This window comes from Homarus americanus, unplaced genomic scaffold (genome assembly GCF_018991925.1).
Source record: "Homarus americanus isolate GMGI-L3 unplaced genomic scaffold, GMGI_Hamer_2.0 scaffold32583, whole genome shotgun sequence".
In the NCBI taxonomy this organism is placed as follows: Eukaryota; Metazoa; Arthropoda; class Malacostraca; order Decapoda; family Nephropidae; genus Homarus; species Homarus americanus.
Window position 1 is genome coordinate 14477547 of NW_024713129.1, and position 24611 is coordinate 14502157.

The window sequence follows — 24611 nt, forward strand, 5'->3', positions numbered from 1 at the left end:
AGCAGTACACACACACACACACACACAGACACACACACACACACATTATTGAGTGAGAGTTGTGTGGCATTGTTTAAGAAGCTTTCACCATGGAATCACGACAAAGGCTCCTGCCCCGTCACCCGCAGTCATACATACATACTAAAATAAGCTGGGTGGTTTAATCTTAAGGTGAAATAAACTTTGGGGTTTAAACCTCAGGTGAACCATGTAATTAACTACCAGGTAAAGTTAACCTCACTATAACACTCAGTACCGACATCACCAAGACAGTAAATTATTCTCGGAAATTTAATGACTGTTGAGGCCATAAACTATCCTTGTAATGATTAACGGTGTCTAGTGAGCCTATAGCCTATACTACTGTGTGTGTAAGAATGGGTATATATTATTTTAACCATAGGAGTAGCCATAGGTAGAAATATTTGCGGTGTTTGTGAGTAGATTAATAATAGGAGTGGAGTTAGTGGTGTTAGTGGTGTGTGGTGTGTGGTGTTAGTGGTGTGTGGTGTTAGTGGTGTGTGGTGTTAGTGGTGTGTGGTGTTAGTGGTGTGTGGTGTTAGTGGTGTGTGGTGTTAGTGTTAGTGGTGTGTGGTGTATGGTGTTAGTGGTTTATGGTTCGTGTGGTGTAAGAATGTGGCGCTCTGGTCTTAAATAAATGTGAGATTTGTGAATAATTAACAATAGGAATGGTGTTTGTGGTGATAGTGGTGTTTGGTTGTGGTGCGTGTAGTTTGTGGGGGTGTGTTTTGTTTGGTGTGTAGTTGGTGTGGTGTATGGTGTGGTGTGTGGTGTATGGTTGTGGTGTGTAGTTGGTGTGGTGTAAAGTGTGTCGCGCTGGTCTTAAATCTGTCAACATGCTTAACCCCGCCACTCGCCACTAAGACATTTGATCTGCCGCCGCCCGTGTACTGTATACCTGACGATGACTCTAGAAAACATTGTGTGTTGACTTGTGTGTTTAGCGAGGCAGTGTGTGGTGAGGCTTGGTGCAATAGGTTACAGCGGCTAGCAACACTCTTCCATAACCGAGTCCTACCTTCCTCCCTTCCTCCTCCCTTAGTCCCCTCATACTACCTCTCCCCCTTCACCCCCCTTCCTCTCATTGGGTCCCCTCCTCTTCACTCCCTTAGTCTTCTACCCTATTCCTTCACCCCCTCTAGTGTCCCCATTATAAGTCCCCTCCTCCTCTCCCCCTTTGTCGCTCTACCCTCCTCCCCCACTTAGTCCCCCCGTGTCTCCCCTCCCCGTGTCTCCCCTCCCCCCGTGTCTCCCTCCCCCACCCCGTGCCAGTCATCTCAAATACAGCTCTTAAGAACATTTTATTGTTTTCTCTCTATTTGTGGAAGTGACTCATACGTGTGAAAGAGTCGAAACCCTGGTATGTTGTTAGATCACCAAACACACACACACACACACACACACACACACACACACACACACACACACACACACACACACACACACACACACACACACAACACACACACACACACACACACACACACACACACACACACACACACACACACACAACACACACACACACACACACACACACACACACACAACACACACACACACACACACACACACACACACACACACACACACACACACACACACACACACACACACACACACACACACACACACACACACACACACACACACACACACACACACACACACACACACACACACACACACACACACACACACACACCTGCTGTCTACCATCTAGTGAGTTCAGACAATATGGTCAGCTAGGACGCGTGTACAGTATAACCTAACCTAACCTGACCTGACCTAATTTTAACCAGCCTTAATCTAATCAGACTAAACAGTAAACTGTACTCTTTATATGTACTTTGGTCACTGTCCATATGTACTCGGGTCTCTGCTCATAAAAGTACTCTGAAAGGACGATTGTATCAGGCCCTCTCTACCACCTGGGCGTCGCGTCGTCTGCATATTCTCCCGGCTTATGACTAGTCCACCCACCCACCCACCCACTCACTTCTGACGTATATAGTACACTCGGCTGCATTTATACCTGGTACACTGTCTGGCGCGTTTTGTGAGGTGTAGCAACTATGTGGAATGGTTATGTAGTATCACCAACTCACTACTACCTTCACCATCACCACCACTTCCCTCACCATCACCACCACTTCCCCACCATCACCACCACTTCCATCACCACACCCCCACCATCACCACCACTTCCCCACCATCACCACTTCCCCCATCACCACCACTTCCCCACCATCACCACCACTTCATCCACCCTTCCCTACATCTACCCTTCCCCCACCATCACCACTTCCCCATCCCACCACTTCCCCCCATCCCACCACTTCCCCTCACCACCACTTCCCACCATCTACCACTTCCCCCCATCACCACCACTTCCCCCATCACCACCACTTCCCCCATCACCACCACTTCCCCCCTCACCACTTCCCCACCATCACCACCACTTCCCCACCATCACCACCTCCTCCCCCACCATCACCACCACTTCCCCCACCATTACCACCTCCTCCCCCACCATCACCACCACCACCACCACCCCCTGCCAGGTTCACCGTGGTGGGCGTGGTGTGAGAGCAATACTTCCGGGTGTGGTGCTGCTGCAAGGTGACCTCATTATAGTTGTAAATAGCTAACCAAGCCAATTTCCCCGTGGGCGTGAGGGAGGGGTGGGCGTTGAGGGTAAGGTAGGGTGTGAGGATAGGGTAGGTGTGGGGTGGGCGTGAGGGTAGGGTTGGTGTGAGGGTGGGGTGGTGGGTTTGAGGGTGGGGTGATGGGCGTAAGTGATGGAGTACAGTGTCGTCTTCGTCACCATCTAGCAGTCGTCCCTCCCTCCCTGATATAGACACATAAGAAATAACAAGAGCTGAGAACAGTCAACCGGCAAGGGAGCTTAGAGGACGGAACAATATCAGGGGTAAAATTTGTCTTGGTGATGAATGAATCGTCAGGCTGGAGGTACTGTAGTGTTGCTCTGGGTACACGTGAGGGAGGGAAACCCATCGTAATAAGTGTGTGAGTATGTCCCTCCCGCTGCTGAAGATGAGCAAGAATGTTTACACTGACCAGAGGAGGAATGTTAGTCCTTTATTGCCCTACAAATTCTTCAGGAGGTATAAACAGTAAGGCATCGTGATCTGAAGCAGGCGAGGTGAGGTTGTGGTGATGAGTTTTTCCTTAAATAAACTTCTATTTGAGGGTAGATGAGAGGGAGGGAGAGAGAGTGTAGGGAAATAGGTCTTGGAGAGAATCATGGAGTGAGGTGGTGACTCCTGGATGGTGAAGACCCTGTAGTAGGTTGTGGCAGGAGCAGCACTGGCGTGTCTCCAGCCAACACAGCCTTGGGCCCACCGCCAGCACCCTCACCACCTGCCCTACCAACACACTCCTGGCTGACACATTCTGCCATATTATTACAAAATTTACATTGGCTGGTGAACGCCGTACACAACTCTCCCCTCCCGCCTCCACACACACACACACACACACACACACACTCTCACACTAAAAAACACAGCAGAATCGTGTTAAAGCCTCAGTCAGCGACTAAAAAGAAAGGGGGGTGACCATTAGTGTTGGTTTTACTTATCCCTGTTACGTGGCGCCTCTGGTCGGGGTCATTATAGTATATACTGCAGCAGTTTATTAGATCCCTGTATGTAGAAGGTAATATGGCAGGACTCCGGGACCTTAAGTGACAGCTAAAACAGGAGAACCTTACGTGACAGCTAAAACAGGAGGACCTTACGTGACAGCGAAAACAGGAGGACCTTACGTGACAGCGAAAACAGGAGGACCTTACGTGACAGCTAAAACAGGAGGACCTTAGGTGACAGCTAAAACAGATGTTGTATAATGCAGTTGAGAGGCGAAGAGACCGTATACTGTTGTAACCTAATAGTGTTGTGATAATGGCCTCACTATCGCCAGCTAGGGGTCATGTTTATCACTCTGGGGTAACACCTGTTGTCAGTATCTTACTATGATGGAGAGTTGTGTTAGGTTAGGTTAGGTTAGGTTAGGTTAGTAGCGCGGTCACCCCATTGAGGTGTGTAGGTAGGTGTTAGGTGTGTGTGAGTTAAATACCTTCTTCAACACCACCACTTCCTTCACCACCACCACCACCTCCTTCACCACCACCACCACCTCCTTCAACACCACCACTTCCTTCAACACCACCACTTCCTTCAACACCACCACCTCCTTCAACACCACCACTTCCTTCAACACCACCACTTCCTTCAACACCACCACTTCCTTCACCACCACCACTTCCTTCACCACCACCACCTCCTTCACCACCACCACTTCCTTCACCACCACCACCACTTCCTTCACCACCACCACCACTTCCTTCACCACCACCACTTCCTTCACCACCACCACCACTTCCTTCACCACCACCACCTCCTTCACCACCACCACCTCCTTCACCACCACCACCACTTCCTTCACCACCACTTCCTTCACCACCACCACCACTTCCTTCACCACCACCACTCCTTCACCTCCTTCACCACCACCACTTCCTTCACCACCACCACTTCCTTCACCACCACCACCACTTCCTTCCCACCACCACCACTTCCTTCACCACCACCACTTCCTTCACCACCACCACTTCCTTCACCACCACCACTTCCTTCACCACCACCACTTCCTTCAACACCACCACTTCCTTCACCACCACCACTTCCTTCACCACCACCACTTCCTTCACCACCTTCTGTAAATGAAAGATAAGCACTGTAACCAAACCTGCCCCTCTGTCACACCTACAGTATATATATCACACAGAAAATAGATACTTGGTATAGATAACAAGGAAATAGATACTTGGTATAGATAACAAGGAAATAGATACTTGGTATAGATAACAAGGAAATAGATACTTGGTATAGATAACAAGGAAATAGATACTTGGTATAGATAACAAGGAAATAGATACTTGGTATAGATAACAAGGAAATAGATACTTGGTATAGATAACAAGGAAATAGATACTTGGTATAGATAACAAGGAAATAGATACTTGGTATAGATAAGATAGATAATTCCATGAGGTGTAATAAAAGTATAGAATGACGAGACAAGACCTGAGTAATGTGTGAATGTTTGTGGCTCACTTCCCGGAGCAACAGTGATGAGTGGGAACATTTGGTGGACATGCCAGGGGAGTGACTCATGACTCTAATGATGCCCGGGGCTATGGGGTATGTCTTAACCTAACCTAAACCGGCACAACCTAATCCAACCCCCCAAAAAACCTAAACATCTTGGTTAAAAAGGATATGGCAGGTGAGAACAGGTGAACATACATTGGCATAGGTGAAGTTTGTCTCAAGTTGTAAATTGTTGATACCTGACAGACGATGGTTGAGGTGTTGACTGTATCCACACACACACACACACGCACGCACGCACGCTCACACACACACACACACACACACACACACACACACACACACACACACACACTGATTTGCTTGGCACTGTAGTTTGTGGGGATAGTGTTGTGTACATACCCCGCGAGGCTGACACTCCAGTCAGCTGTGAGGGTCATGGCTAAGTTAGGCTAACTATGCAAGGTGGCGCTGCTGCTGACTTTACTGGTCACTGCTGACTCTCCTTCTCTCCCCTCATCTCCTCTTCCCTTCCTTCCCCTCTTCTCCCCGTCCCCCGTCCCCCCGTCCCCTCCCCTCCTCTCCCCTCCCCGAGGTGTGAGTAGCGTCGTCAAGAATGGAGATATCTCTTAACCCAAATAATTTCTCTCCGGGTCGTACTAGAGGGTGACTATATAATTCAATGTTACCTAATGCTTTATTTGGGACATGTCCATATACTGATATAGGCTGTGTAAAGGTAGATTCATTTATATTGACCAAGTTCTCTAAACGTCTCATGATATAGTCGCATGTGTCTATTTTTGGGGCTTAGAGACGAGTAAATACACTGGGAATGAAACCTCGACTTTCTTCATTATAAACCATGTTCTGGTGCCCTTATTATAGAATGGATATCAATTCACTAGAGTCGGTGCAGCGAAGAATGACAAAAATGATTCCGGGACTTAGAAACCTTCCATCTCAGGATAGGTTAAAGAAACTTAACTTGCATTCCCTAGAAAGACGAAGAGTGCTGGGAGATATGATAGAAGTATTCAAGTGGGTGAAAGGAATCAATAAAGGGGATATAGATAAAGTTCTTATAATATCCGAGCAGGATAGGACTCGTAGCAACGGATTCAAGTTGGATAAGTTTAGGTTTAGGAGGGAGATAGGAAGGAACTGGTCCACAAATAGGGTGGTGGACGAGTGGAACAAGCTTAGCAACTTTATAGTAAGTGCTGGAACGCTGGAAAGTTTCAAAAGGAGGCTAGATAGATTCATGGATGATAGAGAGTGGTAGTAACTCTCGACAGGAGCTGCCATGCACAGGCCAACCGGCCTATTGCAGACTCCTTATGTTCTTATGTTATCACCGCCTTCCATCCAAGATCCAATAGTCTTATCATCATCACTACTGGGTCAACACTCACTCAGGGGTCTTTGAGAATCTCGCTGTTTTTTCTGCTGTTGATTCTTGCACAAATACTCGTTCCTGGCAGCTTAGGATGGTGTTGTTTTGTTACTATACGACCATTACTCTGCTACAGCTGTTTCTTCGTGTCTAGTGCCTACTTATTTTTGCTGTTTCTCACATTGTTCTTCCTCCTCCTCCTCCTTCTTCTTCTTCGGCTTGTTCTCCTCCTCGGTTTTTGTGCGCTCTCTCTCTCTCTCTCTCTCTCTCTCTCTCTCCCTCTCTCTCTCTCTGTGACGGAGGTAACTTGTATAATAACACTTTGTCTTTTTGTCCTGCAGGTGAATGGCGGGTCGGTGGCGGCGACTGCGGGGCTGCAGGCAGGGGACGCCATCGTCAGCATTGGCGGCAAGGACGCGCTCTCTCTCAGGCACAAGGAGGCACAGGAGGCTATCGTCAAGGCTGGCAACTCCTTCGATCTCATCGTCCAGAGGTAAGTACCTGAGACCAGGGGCATGGTGTGACGCCGAGACCAGGGGCATGGTGTGACCCCCCCCCAACCTTTCCTCGCAGTGATAGATAGAATGGTGGATAGTCGCCCCTTACCACAACACACCGTCCTACCTCACCTTATATTATTATGAGTATTAAGGATCACACACACACACACACACACACACACACACACACACACACACACACACACACACACGTGGTCGTATATATGAGGGACGAGGAGGTAGCTATTGAGACACCGACGGCCACTATTTTACGACGGGAAGATAGACAGACTACAAGGTGGATAATGGTGGATGAGGTGGATAAGGATGGATAATAATGGTGGATAAAGGTTGGTGGGGGCAGCTTAACGACACGCGCTGGTTGAGGCACTTAAAGGTTTAATTTGGTTAAACTGGGTGAAGGAGATGAGTGAGGTGGTGGTGGTGTAGTGTGGTGAGTGAGGTGGTGGTGGTGTAGTGTGGTGAGTGAGGTGGTGGTGGGTGTGGTGTAGGGTATGTAGTGTAGTGTAGGAGTACTTTATCGTGGTCTGGGAGGCTGTCGGGGTGAAGCTAAACCTAACCTAACTACACCAATCTAACGTGACGTAACGTAAGAATTATGCATGGAAGGTTTAGTAAGGGCAGCGTCAGAGCAGCGGCGTCACAAGGCCCTGTGTTGACCGGATGAGGTGCCCCAGATGGACTCAGTGTGTGATACCTCTTCCCCTCCACCTGTCTGAGGGTTCTTATCACTGGCCAAGATGCTGATGTAACACACACTTATATACATATACGCATATATATATACACACACACTGTACATACATATATACATACACGGTGGTGGTGGTGGTCACTATTGGGTAACTCTTGTAAATGTTTCTTAGTACAGAGCTCAAGGGGAGGTTCTCTTGCCGACCCTCCACCTTCCCTCTGTCGATCCTAATGCCCTCTCTGTCGACCCTTATGCCCTCTCTGTCGGCTCTGATGCACTCTGTCGACACTCTCCTCCTTTGGCCCTGTCGATCGTGCCTCTGTCGACATAAAAGATAAATTGTACTTCGCTTAGTGTGTGTGTGTGTGTGTGTGTGTGTGTGTGTGTGTGATGAGTAGTGTACGTGTATGTGTAGTGTGTGTGTGTGTCTGAGGATGGACAGATGTGTCAGGTGTGGCAGAGTATGGTGTTTAGTGCAGGTGTGTACAGTATATAGCTGCACACACCTGCCACTTCTTGTGGCATCGTCGGTCACCACAAGCAACACCTGTGGTTCACTCGCTCGCTCATTACCAAACATGTTGTGTGACACTTAGTGGGTTTCTGCTGCCAGCTACCTCTCTCTCTCTCTCTCTCTCTCCTGTACCAAAACAAGAAACGTGATGACAAACAAAGATATATTGCCAAAAGTTCACTTGTGTTCCATCTACGACAACCTGACCTGACCTAACCTAACCTGACCTAACCTAACCTGACCTAACCTAACCTGACTTGACCTACCTGACCTGACCTAACCTAACCTTAACCTGACCTGACTTGACCTACCTGACCTGACCTAACCTAACCTAACCTGACCTGACCTAACCTAACCTAACCTGACTTGACCTACCTAACCTAACCTAACCTAAACAAGCACGACAAAATTAAAGAACTAAAGACGTATATACACAGGTGTTCCCGTGAGTGGGTTCTGTAATTATATTAGATTGAGCCAAACACTACGTTACTGAGGGACTTTCACCTCGCTTGCCTGCTTACCTACATACCTGCGTGCTTACATACCTGCGTGCTTATCTGCCTACCTACCTGCGCACCTACCTACCTGCGCACCTACCTACCTGCGCACCTACCTACCTACACCACGAAAATTTAAACCTTGTGGTATAATTTCGCTGAGACAATGAGGAGGAGAGAAGAACTGGTTTGGAATGTGTAGTATAATTTTAGTGGAAAGGATTATAGTGGTGACAGCTGCAACGCTTACTTAGTGTGTTATGTTGTGTAGGTTGGGAGTGTACACCAACGTGAACACGCACACACACACACCCACACACCCACACACACACGCACCCACACACACCAACCTTCATTTCTATCTGTTAACCATGTACCGGAAACTAGCTGCCTTCTCTACACTATGATTAGAAACTTGTCTTGTATTTTTAAAGCCGAGGTGTGTTGTTTACTATTACTACTACGTTTTGGCCTCCTACTACTACTACTACTACTACTACTACTACTACTACTACTATCATCTTGAGCGTCAGCCATAATGGTAGGGCGGTGTTGATCCGTTCGGCCCCGAGTGGTAACTATGCCATGGCCTCCCGTCTGATACCCACCTCTCTGCCCGCCCACTCGCCCGCCCGTGCCCACAATTACCTCATTATAGGTGGGTGATGCCATAATGGAGGTAGAGGTTACACTGGAGGCCACGCCGGCGGTTTACGAGGACTCGGATACTATTATTAATGGTGTTTTAAGGCAGGAGAAAGGATTGGTTGCTTTAATGGAGTTTTAGTGTGTGTGTGTGTGTGTCTGTGTGTTTTAGTGTGTGTGTGTCTGCGTGTGTGTGTCTGCGTGTGTGTGTCTGTGTGTGTGTGTGAGAGAGAGACAAAACCATTATAATATTATATAAGGCATCATATTGTGGTAAACCTTTCGGACTTGGAGAACTAACTCTTTATATTGACAATGGTGAGTGGACGTTTGGGCCAAGGTTAGGTTAGGTTAGGTTATGTTAGGGTAGATTAGAATAGGTTATAGGGTAGGTTATAGGTTAGGTTAGGTTATGGTTAGGATGGGTTGGGTTAAGTTATAGTCAGATTATGGTTATGTTAGGTTCGGTTAGGTTAGATATACATTGTTAGATTAGATTAACTTCAACACACATTAACGATAACACCTGGAAAATCCCTCATTAAATGCGAAAACAGCAAGTCTTTTAATAAATACTGAGACAGGTAATGCGGACAGAATGTAAAGAACCACTGACAGGAGAGTGTGTGGGAGCCGTCCTGGTTATCACTGTCCTAGAAACTACAGCGACTTCAGGAAGCTCACGATAACACAACTTCGTCTCGAGTTTTTGATGTCCTTGTGGTCGAAAATTGTAAAGAAGAGGAGAGGGAGTGTCGACCTTAGTGAGGGAGGGGGGGGGAGGTTATAGTATAGTCCTGTCTTGTCGACGATAAGAAAGTGAGGTTTAGGTGCTGGGGCTGACGGATGTTGTGGGGGTTAACTCACTCTCTCTCTCTCTCTCTCTCGTTGGTCAAGCGTGATCTTAACTACTCTGAACTAGCTACATTAACGAGTGCTTAATGGTGGTGGCCGTGTTAGTGTCCCAGCAGCAGTAAACGTCGGAGATAGTTTTATAAATATTGTTGTTGGTAAGAGAGAAGCATAGTACAGCCACAGTTGGTGTGTGTGTGTGTGTGTGTGTGTGTGTGTGTATATATATATGTATGTGTGTGTGTGTGTGTGTGTGTGTGTGTGTGTGTGTGTGTGTGTGTGTGTGTATGTCTGGGTGTTTGTATCTATAGAGAGAGAAAGAAAGGGATGGAAAGACAGAAAAAGGAGAGAGAGAGAGAGAGAGAGACCTAGATTATAACAGATCAAGTTAATAGGTCGTCATCGTCAGGGAGGAGGGTCACGCTTATCCTCCTCCTCGCTCCTCTGGATTATGCGAGAGGCTAAACAGATAGACAGACTCATCCCTGTTCTCTCTCTCTCTCATCACTAGCCATGGGACTGATGGGTGTTAGGCACTGATAGGATTGTCTTCATAGGGTGCGAGTTGTGTAGTATTGTTCTGGGTAAGAAATACTTGACACACACACACACACACACACACACACACACACACACCTCGACTCATGGTGACCTTGGGAGAGATTTTAGTGGTTATATTAAAAGCTGTGGTGTGGGATTAAATCATCTCTCGCTGTAAGCAATATTTAAGTGTAACTCTACTCCTGTGTCTACAGCAGCCCCTCCCTCTCCCCCTGGTGGTAGCCGACACACTTGGGTATATTTAGTGTGGTTGGTTCCCGACACCACCACGTCCCTCCCTCCCTCACTATGACTACTTCCAACTCCCTCCCTCAGCTCCCTCCCTCACTGTCACACACCACGCCACACCATTCCCTTACTGTCACACACGACTGTATATAAAATCTTGCCATGAATATCATTAATTTATAAAACCAAAAATATAAAATTTTAATACAAGTGAGTAACCACGAAAAATGACCAATATATATTAAGACCCAATCCAAGTTATGTCCTTACAGTACAGCATATAAGGCAGATCAAGACAAAACACTAAATTATACTTGAACTTAATTTAAAAAGACCAAGAATTAAAGTTTTAATAGTTTTAAGCCCGGCCTTACTAAGATGAAGTTAAATCGATAGCTGATCATGTAGTGAAACACGGAACAATAAAACATTGTTACACTCTACAGTACTGAAAACAAAAATATTAATTAATTTTTTGTTTATTTTGCAAACTCAAATAACATAGTGTACTGTAATATAATTAACTGGCAATATTACTGATAATTTTATAAAGCAAGGGGCAGACATATTAACTCTACAGTATTGTACTGTACTGCCACTTTTGTCTTAATGTTGTACTTCCTGTATATTTGGTTTTAAAAAATTAATTACGCTCGGATGACACTGGGGATAATAATAAGAAACCCGAATATTTAAAAGAATGACGCAGTCACACAACCTTCTGGTGAACGTGTGAGCTGTTGACAGGTGTGAGGGCGGACGTCACCGGGAAATATACTCATTAGTACAGTACAGTTAACACAGTAAAGGATGACAAAAAGTCTATGTTACTGTAGGAAGGTAGTGATGGTACGGGTTTGTTCTCCACTAAGACATGATACAAGTAAGGTTGACGTTAACGATAATGTGTCGTGGTGTAAGGTGTAGACGACCATCACAGTCTAGGAGGTGTAGCAGGTGAAGGTTAGTGTCACCACACACACACACACACAAGGTGCAACAGTAATTACGGTTGTATCGTGTGGTGGGAGATCTGCCACAACTTCTCATTGCTCAGTCACAACACAATGGGTGAGAGTTAGAACGTGTGTGACGTGACCTCTGAGCACCTTCCTGTAGAGGGCGCGCGTCTAGTACACCAGCTACCTGTACCTTCCTGTAGTGGTTCTTGTCCAACTGTTAATATTTTATTCGTCTTGTGGTTCTTTTTATTTTCAATGTTTACACTGAGGGTGAGCCTCCGGGGAGTGTGTAGTGAGGCAGTACACGGTGACGGCTCAGACGCTACACCCAAAATCAACTTCTTCCGCCACTCCGGAAGTTGTGACGTCACAGACCAGAGGCTGTCAACAGGAAGATGAGTGAGGCATCACGTGAAGGTGCGGGAGGAAAGTGAAACTTAATGATGTAACGAAAGAAGCTCCTTGACCCAGGGTCACCACCTGTGTGACTCCGCCTCTCCCGACGCTGCTCAGGGAGGCTGCCTCATTTACTACTTTGTTCTCCAGTTATGAGATCATTGTTTTATATGTTGACGCCTTATTGTTGGTCCAAAAAGCGAGCGTCCCGACGTGTGTTGGCTCGCCTTAAGTGTGTCGACCTACAGCAGGTGTAACAGAGTGTAATGAGTCCACTTATTGTAGACGTAAATTTCGATGACAATGAAACTGTCACCTGTGGGTCGTAGGTGAAGAGGGTGAGTGAGGTGTGTTCTCCCATCACCAGGTGGAGGGGAGACTTATGGTGATAAGGGTGACCAGTACCGCCCAGGAATGTGGACCACAGGGGCTCGACCTTCCCGCAGGCGGAGGTGACCTCTCTCTCACTCGGTTGGGTATAACTGTAGTTTATCAGAGGCTTGATAACTCTTACACGTCACTGGTGGGTCTTTATTATTGTGTTGTCTTGCTGGTGCGGAAGCCTTGCGGGGCCATTGTTCGTTCACCCACCCGTCGTCCGCGAGGAGTTATCAACGCGACAACTAGACTAAACAACAAACCATTAACCAAACTCAGTAGGTGGATAAAGCCCAAGAAAACCCAAGATGCGTTCAATAATTAACCAATATATTGTAATGTTATTCCCACCAGTTATAGCACAGCGGGAGGGAGGGAGGAAGCATGGCCATCTTGGCTACTAAACACGTGTGTATGAGTGTCGTGGTGAGCGTGTTAATTAAGCGCCTTGGAGGAGTACAGTAACAACACCTGGTCCTCGTCTCTACCTGTGTGGCTCTTCTTCATCGTCTCCCGGATGTTTGTGTGTAATAATAATAATAATAATTAACTGTTTATTGAAAAAGTTCTGCAGCCCGAAGGCTGAAAATATACATTGGACATAAATGACTTATTACATACATTGGTGGTTTAACAAAAGCCATCATTAGAGAAAGGTGAAGGAACATACAGTGAACATACAGATTAATGTTTACAGTGGAGGTCACGTAGATCATGTGAGCTGAGGTGTTGAACAGCAGACACGTAGTGTAGTAACTCCCTCACAGATGGTGTTATGAGGGGCCTGACGTAGTGTAGTAACTCCCTCACAGATGGTGTTATGAGGGGCCTGATGCGGTGTAGTAACTCCCTCACAGATGGTGTTATGAGGGGCCTGACGTAGTGTAGTAACTCCCTCACAGATGGTGTTATGAGGGGCCTGACGTAGTGTAGTAACTCCCTCACAGATGGTGTTATGAGGGGCCTGATGCGGTGTAGTAACTCCCTCACAGATGGTGTTATGAGGGGCTGACTGACGCTGAGTGTAGTAACTCCCTCACAGATGGTGTTATGAGGGCCTGACGGTGTAGTAACTCCCTCACAGATGGTGTTATGAGGGGCCTGACGTAGTGTAGTAACTCCCTCACAGATGGTGTTATGAGGGGCCTGATGCGGTGTAGTAACTCCCTCACAGATGGTGTTATGAGGGGCCTGACGTAGTGTAGTAACTCCCACGTTAGTCTGAGCACATTATTTTTGTTGTTTATGTATGCCTTATGACAGCGTGGGTTGGCTGGTGAAGAAAATGATATAATCACTTGTTCACTTTGTTGGTGTTGTAGTGGTGGTTGTGGTGGAGGGTGTGGTAGTAGTGGTTATGGTGAGTGTGGTGGTAGTGGTGGATGTATTGGTGATGGTTGTGGTAGTAGGGGGTAATAGTGGTGAGGGGTAGTGGGGTGAGTAAGGAGTCACGGGAAGGGGACAATGGTGTGTTGTAGATATTGGAGGAGAGTCTTAGAGGGAGGGGACCCACCCACCCACCCACCCACCACCCACCACCCACCCCCCACCCACACACCTAAATCTTGTACTGTACTTAAATTGACCTTTGTGGGTTAAGTATTTGGTTATGTTATCTTCTGGACTTCCATAGTAAATTTTGTCTTGTAAACTGTGTGGTGTACTGCGGTGTTGTGTGAGACTGGTGGTGTGGTGTGGTGTGGTAGCGATAGTGTGGTGGTGGTAGTGATGATGAGGTGGTAGCGGTGGTAGTAGTAGTGGTGGTGGTAATAGTAGTAATAATGGTGGTAGTAGTAGTGGTAGTAGCAGAAATAGTAGTGATGGTGGTGGTAGTAGTAGTAGTAGTGATGGTAAATGGTAGTGGTGGTAGTGCCAGCGACACACACGGGCACTGGAACCCAGAAATACCCGGGGGCTGAAGCAGGTGCCAACTCCCGCGACACACACACGCCAACCTTAGCAAGGCCGTACATTACTACCAGACTGGGGCAGCACCTGTAAATTATGTTATTATTAAAATCTTTCTACCTGACCTGACCTGATCTGATGTACGCTCGTGAATTTTACTTTTATTACAGTAAATACTCACCTGACCTGACCTGGTGTACCTGTGAAATATACTCTTATTAAACATTTTATAATCTATATCGTTGACCAATACATTAGGGGTGTGTGTGGGGATCAGCTCACTACACACAGGAGGGGTAGTGGTGGCCCTGTGAGACGCCTTATAAGTATAGTGGTGAATATTGAGTTATCAAGATGGATCTCCCTCTATACCTCTCTGCCTTTATAAGTTTGTAGTGTCGGCGACTTGCGTGTGTGTGTGTGTGTGTGTGTGTGTGTGTGTGTGTGTAGAGGTAACGAGTACAGGTACATGACAGTGTGGAAGAGTGAGAGAGGGAGGGAGGAAAGGGTGGACGGGGAGTGAGGGATGGAAGGAGGGGGGGGGGTCGAGGGAGTGAGTGATGATCCGCCAGTAGGAGTGATGGTAGGTGTCTACTTCAGTGGGCTCCTCCCTCACGCACCTCCTCCCCTCACGCACCTCCTCCCCTCACCTCTTACTCTCCCGGGGGAAACATTACCTTCTCCTTCCCTGTGTTCAGGATCACTACGCAAAAATACGCCTTTTTCATGACACAAACCTAACTTACTGACCTTAGTGAACGTTTGGTTAGGTTAATTAGTTTTAGGTAAGGTAAGGTTAGCTTAATTTGGTGTAGCTTTATGTTAGGGTTTGGTTAGATTAGATTAGGTAAGCTTTGGTTAGGTTAGGTTAGGTTAGTTTAGCTTAGCTTGTGTCGTGTGCTTTGTGGTTTACTCCGCCGTCCCCCATTACTGTGTGTATACAAACCAGATCATGTATATGTATATCTAGGTCACGGCATCATTCTGTTCCCCCAGGGTATACACAAGCCTCCTGGGAATGACCATACCACTGTGCTGTATATGCCAAGATCTGTATCCTGTACTTGTACTTGATACCCAAATCTGTTTTAGTTTATACTGAATTCTGTTGTTGTTTATACCCAAATTTGTTGTTGTTTTCATGTATGTAATATCGCCACCAGCTGGGATTTACTGTTGTTAACTAATGTAACCTAAAAAACTGCACTTGTGTTTGTTGGGTTAATGTGAGTTGTTGTGTTACAGGGGCGCCCAGACGTGGAGGCCCGCCGTGACGCCCCTGGCCCAAGTGAAGACGACTCCAGAGGGCGTGCCCGTAGCCACCTCCACCTCCCTCGCTGCCAACAAGAAGGTAACCCCTTACACCCTCACACATCTTCTTCCCTTACATCCCTTCCTCACATCTCTCCCTCCCTCACATCCCTCTTTCCTTCACATCTTTCCCTCCCTCACATCCCTCTTTCCTTCACATCCCTCCCTCCCTCCCTCACACATCATCCCTCACAGATCTTCGTCACCTTAATCTACTTTTTTATTCTCAGCTGTAAAGGTTTTGAGGCGCCCTTAGCGTTTCTTCTCCTCCAGCAGTTAGAGGATTATTGTAAAAAAAAGTCTAACTTCCCCAGTTTTCGTTTTTCAGACCAGCAGCTACACGGTGACGAAGGGTGGTATAGTGTGTTCTCTCAGGTGCTGTTTGTGTGTGCATATATTGTTGTTGTGTGGTCCAGTACACAGACAGACACGAGGGGTGAAGGATGACAACAAACCCTTCTTCCCTACCTCCGTCCTGTCACAAACAAAAAATGAAGTCAAATACACAACAATATATTTACCAGGCGAGGAAGAAATATCTTAGTGATGAAAAAGACTCTTATTTTTTTCCCACAGGACGCATATAAATATTACAGGAAAAGGAAATAAAGAAAAACATGGAAAGAGAAACTGAAGAAGAGCGATACGTTTTTCCCAAGAGTGAAATAATGTCCTCTGAATGCATGTTATGGGTAAAGACGTCAACTGGGCAGGTATATATGGTCAGTCGGTCCGCTGTTATGGGTTGTTCGTTAAAGTTTATTATTCAGCCGTGTCTACACCATAAGATACTGTGTGTGTGTGTTATTATTCAGCCGTGTCTACACCATAAGATACTGTGTGTGTGTGTTATTATTCAGCCGTGTCTACACCATAAGATACTGTGTGTGTGTGTTATTATTCAGCCGTGTCTACACCATAAGATACTGTGTGTGTGTGTTATTATTCAGCCGTGTCTACACCATAAGATACTGTGTGTGTGTGTTATTATTCAGCCGTGTCTACACCATAAGATACTGTGTGTGTGTGTTATTATTCAGCCGTGTCTACACCATAAGATACTGTGTGTGTGTGTTATTATTCAGCCGTGTCTACACCATAAGATACTGTGTGTGTGTGTTATTATTCAGCCGTGTCTACACCATAAGATACTGTGTGTGTGTGTTATTATTCAGCCGTGTCTACACCATAAGATACTGTGTGTGTGTGTCGCTGTCATGTCATTGCTGTCAAGATAACAGAACAAAACTCGCCACGATGGACGTCAGCCGTCGTATATGTTAACTTATAAAAACCGCCATTATACAGCACGAACATGTCCACAAAGTAATATTAATATAAATGTATACAAAGATTTACTAGAACGCTAACTTACAGTACAATGGTAAAAGTTTAGGGACAAAATAACGGACTGATTATTGAAGGGAGTTATCGTTGGCTTATGTAATTCAGTGTTATTACGTCGAGATGATCAATACCTCGTCCTACCCAGCATGGTGAAAATTGAATAAATACAGCGAGAAACTGTTAGAGTTTGAGGATAGTGACACCGGGTGTAAAGTATAGTGGCTATCATCGTATTATGCAGTTGACTTGATGTTGACACGCATATGTACAGGCACCCAAAAAAGTCCTGTCGCGAACCATGAACCCCGAGATTCAGACTCTTGAATCCAAAGCATTTATGGACAGAATAATGTATCAGTGTCTACTGCTTCGGGTTCACGAGTTTTAATCGTGGTTTGCGACAGGACTTTTTTGGGTGCCTGTACACGTCTCACATGGCGGTGCGTCACGGAAGAAAGCTAGTTGTCTGTTGTTTAAGAACCTCGTGGACGGCAGCACCCAGTAGTAGAGAGAAGAGGAAGGATACTCATACCACCAGCGAAACAAGAGGCAGCGTGTGGGGTTCACTTAGCTGATGAACTGTGCTCCTGTGGCAACCAACTGAAGGAACCATTGTCCCGACGACCATTACTACAGGAGTGCCGAGCTGTGGTGGGATCTCCCTGAGCAGCCAGACGAGGGTGGCTGCCTCCTTCACCTGCATGTTTACCTCCACCGTCTGTTGTCTTGACTAATGTGTTGGCTTCTTCAGATCAGCCATTGCTATATATACTAATACATGCATGGTTCACACTTTTAACTTTTTATTATTTATAGTTTTATGTGTGTAGTACCGAGTGTACAGTACACTCGGTACTGGGTGTGTACCTGTGTGTCATAGGTAATAATCTACACAGGATGTATGAGACTTGAGACCTGTGTCAGTAGGTTGTGCCCCTCGTCTTGTCCACCAGTGTTTGTAGTGTGCCTTTTAATTCTGGCACACCTCCCGGATAAAACAAAACTAAGACTGTCTTTTAATCCTTAGTTTAGTATAGTATTTCCATACATCAATAGTGTTGCTTTATAGTGTGGTTTTTCATCCTTGTTTACATATAACTGTAGTTTATTTCAGTAAACAGTTACTGAGCTCTAACAGTATTGGCTGCCATTAGGTAGCGAGGAGTAGCATGGCTCTGTGTTGTGTGTTAGACTAACCCCGTGTGTCTCCTTCCTTCTGTCCACAGCCCGTCCGCTACATCGGCTCCAACCACAACAGTGTGGCGCGCCCCTTTCCTGGCTTCACAGGCTCCCAGCCCGCCTACACCCCAGGTGCCCGTACCCTGAAGAGCCCCTTGCAGGAGGCCTCGGATGGGCCTCTTAGTGCCCCTCTGAGCGGTACCTCCTCCAGGAGCACCTCCGGAAGTACCAGCCCCAGCGGCGGCATCCCAATCACCACCAGCACTACCATATCTTTAAACAAAGAAAATGCCAAAAATTTCCTGAAGATGACGTTGGACAAAGAGAACGTTAATACCATAAATGTACACTCCCCTTACAAGAACCAGAAAACTAACAGTAATGAGAATCTGTTCACCAGTCAGTTTCTGAACAACAATGGTGCCTCGAGTGGCACTGGCGGCCACCAAAGGAAGTATTCGCTCGCCAGTAATGCCTCCAGCTGTAGCAGCGACCCAGACCACGATGCACTGACGCGTCGCAACAATGAAGTAAGGCGCCGCCAAACGCTTTCCTGTCTGGCTTCTTCTGGTGGCGGGAATATATTACCTTACCACAGTACTGGACTTCCGTAGCTCTTTATCTTTAGTTCCCTTTTGTTACATTATTTTAGTTTGTTATGAACCTCACCAATCTTTCTTTTCGACAAAATAGTAAATAGTTAGAAGTGTAGATACTGTACCTCAATATGAACTGGAACGGCATTCTTAAATTATTTTGATACAAATTGAAATAAAATATAGTACAGTAATTACTCAAACTATTACTACAGTTTTCACTACAGTATATTATGGTCTACTTATGTGTGGCAAATGACAGACACCAGATCCACAATGATCTTAAGTTAATACTGTATGGTAATGGCTACCAGTACCTCCTCACTCAGAGCGTGACAAGTAAATACTATACTCTACCTATTCACTTATAAATCTTCTCTCCCGTAACTTATCTCTTCCCATCTTTGATTTCGTTGATCCATCACCATTTTCCCTAAATCTATGTTACTCTGACATAAATATCCCGTCTCTTGTTACTCCACAATAAATAATTCTGCCTTTGTGACTCTATAAAATTTCCCCAATCTTCCCTTTTACTTTCCCATCATTATAATTTCTAAGAGAGGTGGTGTATAGAGGGCACCACTTGTTGTATGGATGTTAGTCTACCTTAAATTACATGAGTGGACCACAGCCATGTTATGCTCATAGAGAGGAGTTTTACTCTGATTTCCTTCCTGCTACTCAAGAATCGTCAATATTCACGAGTGGGTTGACAGATGACACGGTAATAAATATAGGCATCTTAATCAGTTTGTGAGGGAGCAGACCATGGCTGTGGGCCCTTCATGTGTCCGTGGTGCAGGTGATGTATGTAATGACGTACCTCTTCCAGTATGTTGCTCCAGTAGGGGCGGCTCACAACACGGTCGCTCTCCCCTTCGCTGAGGTGAAGGTTCCTCCAGTCTCTTTGTGTGTGTTGCATGTAGCCCAGCCTAGTGCGTGGACCTAACTTCCTAATGTGCTTATTATCTGACAAATATTTTTAATTATGACCTAACGCTCTCCCTAGTCAAGAGTATCTATGTTAACTTGTAAGCTATAATTAATGTTGTATGTTAAGTCAGTTTCCAGTAGATTAAATGTAGCGAGGTAAACAGTTAAGAGTGGTATATTACAAGTGTTTGGAATGCATGTTTTTACCAACTAGAGGACTGAGTGTTGGCATAAGTTGGGTCATGTGTAGTGTAAGACAGGACTGCTGGCATCTCACAGTAACACCGAGTAGAGTGGTACATATGAGCGCTTTGTTAATACAGTAGTAGAGTGCCTGTTTGTTACTGGTGAATGAAATACAGAATGTGTGGCCAGCACCTAGTGTGATACCTGACACTGTAGGCCACATGTAGTACTGTAGCTGGCTACCATAACACAACCTGGTACAACTACAGTTACTTGTAGTGCACTTAATGTACTGTTAACTTTGCATGTGTAAAATGTGCAGGTGTGATAACATGTAATCATTAAAAAGTAAATTATAATACATGATGTAATTAATTAAATTATGAATTTATCTAAAGGTACACTTTAATGCCACTGGTAAATATCATTTAAATTAATGTTTATTATTCACATGATAAATGTAAACAAATAAATATTGACGACGTCCACCAGTTAGAGTAGTGATCATTTCGGACACTCAGTCATCCACTCACTCCCATGATTCTCAAAAGTTGTTCAGTCGCTGAGCTTACATGATTTATAGATAGATTTTGTGAATTTGAGCTATTTTTATGGCACTACAGGCACTCCATCACAGATCTTGGGTCACTCTTTATGTTGATTTCAGTAACTTTGGCAAAATTAGTGTTGGTTATAATAAAGTTCCTCGGCTTTTTGCAGCTGCTTTAGTGAATTTTCGGTTCTGAGAGTTGACAATATTCTCATATTGTCAATTACAAGGAGAAAATAATGACAATCCTTAAAAATCCAATTTTTATTTAGTTTTATTCCCTTCAATACTGTACTGTACAATCATCCATCTTTTCCACCTGTAAACTCCTCACCCACATCCATCTCATCCACCTATCAATTCCTCATCTACATCCACCTATCAACTTTTCACCCACATCCATCTCATCCAACCATCCACTCCACATCCACCATTCCCCGCCAAGACGACCAGCATGTGAGGGTCATTTACTAACATATCTACATCCGGCAGGTGAACGGGCAGCAGATCGTTAACGCTCAGTACAACACGCCCCTGAACCTGTACAGCGAGGACAACATCGCTGAGACCCTCTCTGCCCAGGCTGAGGTTCTCGGCAAAGGATGCCTCGGGTAGGTCCTCCCTCGGGTGACATCTTGTGGCTCCCTCGGGTGACACCTTGTGGCTCCCTCGGGTGACACCTCGTGGCTCCCTCATGTTCAATGTCTGGTCAATGGTAACCCGATCACCACCATCACACTAGTCTGGTAACTGATCACCACCATCACACTAGTCTGGTAACTGATCACCACCATCACACTAGTCTGGTAACTGATCACCACCATCACACTAGTCTGGTAACTGATCACCACCATCACACTAGTCTGGTAACTGATCACCACCATCACACTAGTCTGGTAACTGATCACCACCATCACACTAGTCTGGTAACTGATCACCACCATCACACTAGTCTGGTAACTGATCACCACCATCACACGAGTCTGGTAACTGATCACCACCATCACACTAGTCTGGTAACTGATCACCACCATCACACACTGGTAACTGATCACCACCATCACACTAGTCTGGTAACTGATCACCACCATCACACTAGTCTGGTAACTGATCACCACCATCACACTAGTCTGGTAACTGATCACCACCATCACATTCATGTCTTAACATCATCACCACACTTTAGGTCACAATACAGATTCCTTGTGAGTACAGTAGTTATTAATTGTCAAGCCTCCACATAAAGTATTGTTTTACACCAGTGATACTGTAGTTAAAACTATTGATACATTGACACTTGGGGTTCATTATTGTGGCCATTTCAGTAATGTTTTATTTTAAGTTTTTATTTAATTATATTTTATGCAGAAAGAAACATACCGGTACTGAATGTCTGTGTTGATCATTTTTTTTTAGACCATTAAGAATATTCTGTATATTATTACTATATAATTGAAGAGAAGGTTTGTCAGTTTGCTATCAAGACTGAATTATGTAGACAGCAACATGTGGGTGTGTAGCAGCTATCATGACAGTCTGCACCAAACAGCATTCATTAATAGTTTGTGACATTCCTGACTTTTTTCTTAATTGAAGGCTTGAAGAAACTTATTTTAATCAGATATTACAGCCTGAATAAGTAAGATCATTTAAGAATTATGCATACTATTTCTGAGTACTGTACTGTACAGTAATAGAATCAGGTAAAGAATGCCAACAATTTATAAAATAATGTACAGTATTTCTTTCTTTGACGTGGAAACTTTAGAAATTAATAATTAGTTTAGTGTATAGTTAAATAACTGAGTACTGATCAGTGTGTGTGTGTGTTTGTCTGTATGTGTATTTTGATGCGGGGGCTGGACACTGGTGCAGCATCAACTTCAAGAAGTATGCGCGAGAGACTGTTATCCAAACAGAGTCTCCCACGTACAAACTTATCCACGGAGATGGAGATGATGCTCCGAAGAAGCCTCGCCCCCCACCCGTCTCTTCATTTGACAAGGAGGCCCAGGCCCCTGCCCCGACCTTCCCCCGACCGAAGCCTGCATCAAGGCCAGCACCGGCAACACCAGCACAGCCTCCTCAGCAGGGAGGAAAGTCAGGTGACCTGCCACCCCATTACTCCTGCACACGTTTGCTCCAACACCATTCACTGTCGTGTCTTTCCCTGGAGGTGGCTAAATTTCATCTTTGTGCCGCCTCACGGCGCCGGTGTGCCTAGTGGAGTGCCCTGCATGTTCCCACACTCCCCCCAGGCTCTTAATCCACAGGTGGTGCCAACAACATGGATGGAGCAAGGAGGGTTTTATGATGCTTCTTGGTTAAGGAATCATCTTGCCATTATGGGTGTGACACGTGTGACTGTGTGTGCGTGTGTGTCTGCCACAATTTTTATCGCATGATTCTCCTGATTTCTCCCTTCCCTCTCTCTCTCTCCTGCCTGCTCCACCACCACCACCTCACTTTGATCACTACTACTGATGCTGCCCCATAGTGTCAACTTCATGAAGAATGAACGAGCTTACGACGGCAAGACTTCCGACGTCCTGCGGATGGTGCAGGAGATGGACAAATGCCCTGTTCAGGAAAATGAAGGTGAGGTAACGAGCCTCTTATCCCCTGACAAGAATGTTGTCCAGGGGCATTCCTTCAAGCTCCTCCAGCAGGCACTGCAGACGGAGGAGAGTCTAGGTAAGTGGTGCCAGGACACGGACACAACTACGCGGGGCCGCATCACCTTGGCTACCAAGCCTGGCGACAGTTAAATCAGTGGCCAGTTAATTATGTAGGAATGCATAGGCAAATCAGGGGAAGTAAGATAATTATCCAGGAAACAGATACAATAACTCTAGTATTGTATTAGCATTTAAATCAGTGCTTAATCAGGAGGGAGTTTAAAGACTAACAACTATGTTGTTAACTGTTATTAAATTAAATGCATACTATAATTAAACCTGTCATTAACAGAAAGAAGTGAGTTACGTTATTCAATAAGAAAAATGCCTAGAGCCATGTTGTATTTTTTCATGATTGTTAATACTTTTCTTAAATGGATTTGCATGTGTAACAGCTTCATTATTATTTCTGACCTCTACATGGCATAACTCTTGTCTCCTTCACTTGCATTTTTGCAGATTAGCATCAAAACTAATATTATAGGTTTTTGGTTTTTTTTATTATTATTTCTACCTTGGTTACTGCTTTATATTTTTAACTTAATTATTATTATTATTTGAACTGTCCACAAGTTTCACAGTATCATTTCACTAGGGGGTTTGGGCTTTGGTTTCGTGTCCTGTGCAAGATGGGAAAAACAGTTCAACATTCCAGTTACATTAAAACAGCAGCTTGAGCCATGTCCCTAAAATATTAGACATTTCAACAAACACTATACAGTACAGTAGAGTATAAAGCTAGAGAGATAAGGACTTGCTGTTTTGGCGATGGAACCGTTTTTCTCACAGTTTTCATTAAGGAAAATGAATTAGTGTTGTGGTGAAGTATTTAAGAGAAGGATGGGAGTATGATGGGCATGTAGCACCTTACATACAGTACAGTAAACACAACAGTACAGTACCTTTTGTGGCTAACTTACTGATAATTAATAATTCTCTGCACTATTTTGTTTAGTCCACTAGTGAACAAAACAGGAAACATCTTCCTCTGGCATTTTTGTAGACCAGACCCTTATGATAACTAATCTTGGGCAGCAGTTCCCTCACCTGTATTCATTGTGAACAAAAATACAAACGGCCTGGCAAGTGCATCATAATGAATCAATGAGGGATG

General features: G+C 45.3%; 1 protein-coding gene across 21 annotated transcripts in view; it reads left to right on the forward strand.

Moving 5' to 3' along the window:
• LOC121868070 (PDZ and LIM domain protein Zasp-like) overlaps nucleotides 1-24611 on the forward strand; it is a 108067-nt gene that overhangs the window by 56946 nt on the left and 26510 nt on the right. For 11 of the 21 annotated variants that reach the window (XM_042368425.1, XM_042368360.1, XM_042368349.1 and 8 more), the window contains exons 2-7: nucleotides 6897-7048; nucleotides 15960-16065; nucleotides 18599-19081; nucleotides 19983-20036; nucleotides 21312-21430; nucleotides 22695-22924. In XM_042368425.1, the coding sequence (XP_042224359.1) occupies nucleotides 6897-7048; nucleotides 15960-16065; nucleotides 18599-19081; nucleotides 19983-20036; nucleotides 21312-21430; nucleotides 22695-22924 (1144 nt within the window). Of the gene's footprint in view, nucleotides 1-6896; nucleotides 7049-15959; nucleotides 16066-18598; nucleotides 19082-19982; nucleotides 20037-21311; nucleotides 21431-22694; nucleotides 22925-23316; nucleotides 23514-24611 lie in introns of all 21 variants that reach the window. The other 10 variants (XM_042368416.1, XM_042368405.1, XM_042368449.1 and 7 more) reach the window with 7 other exon arrangements.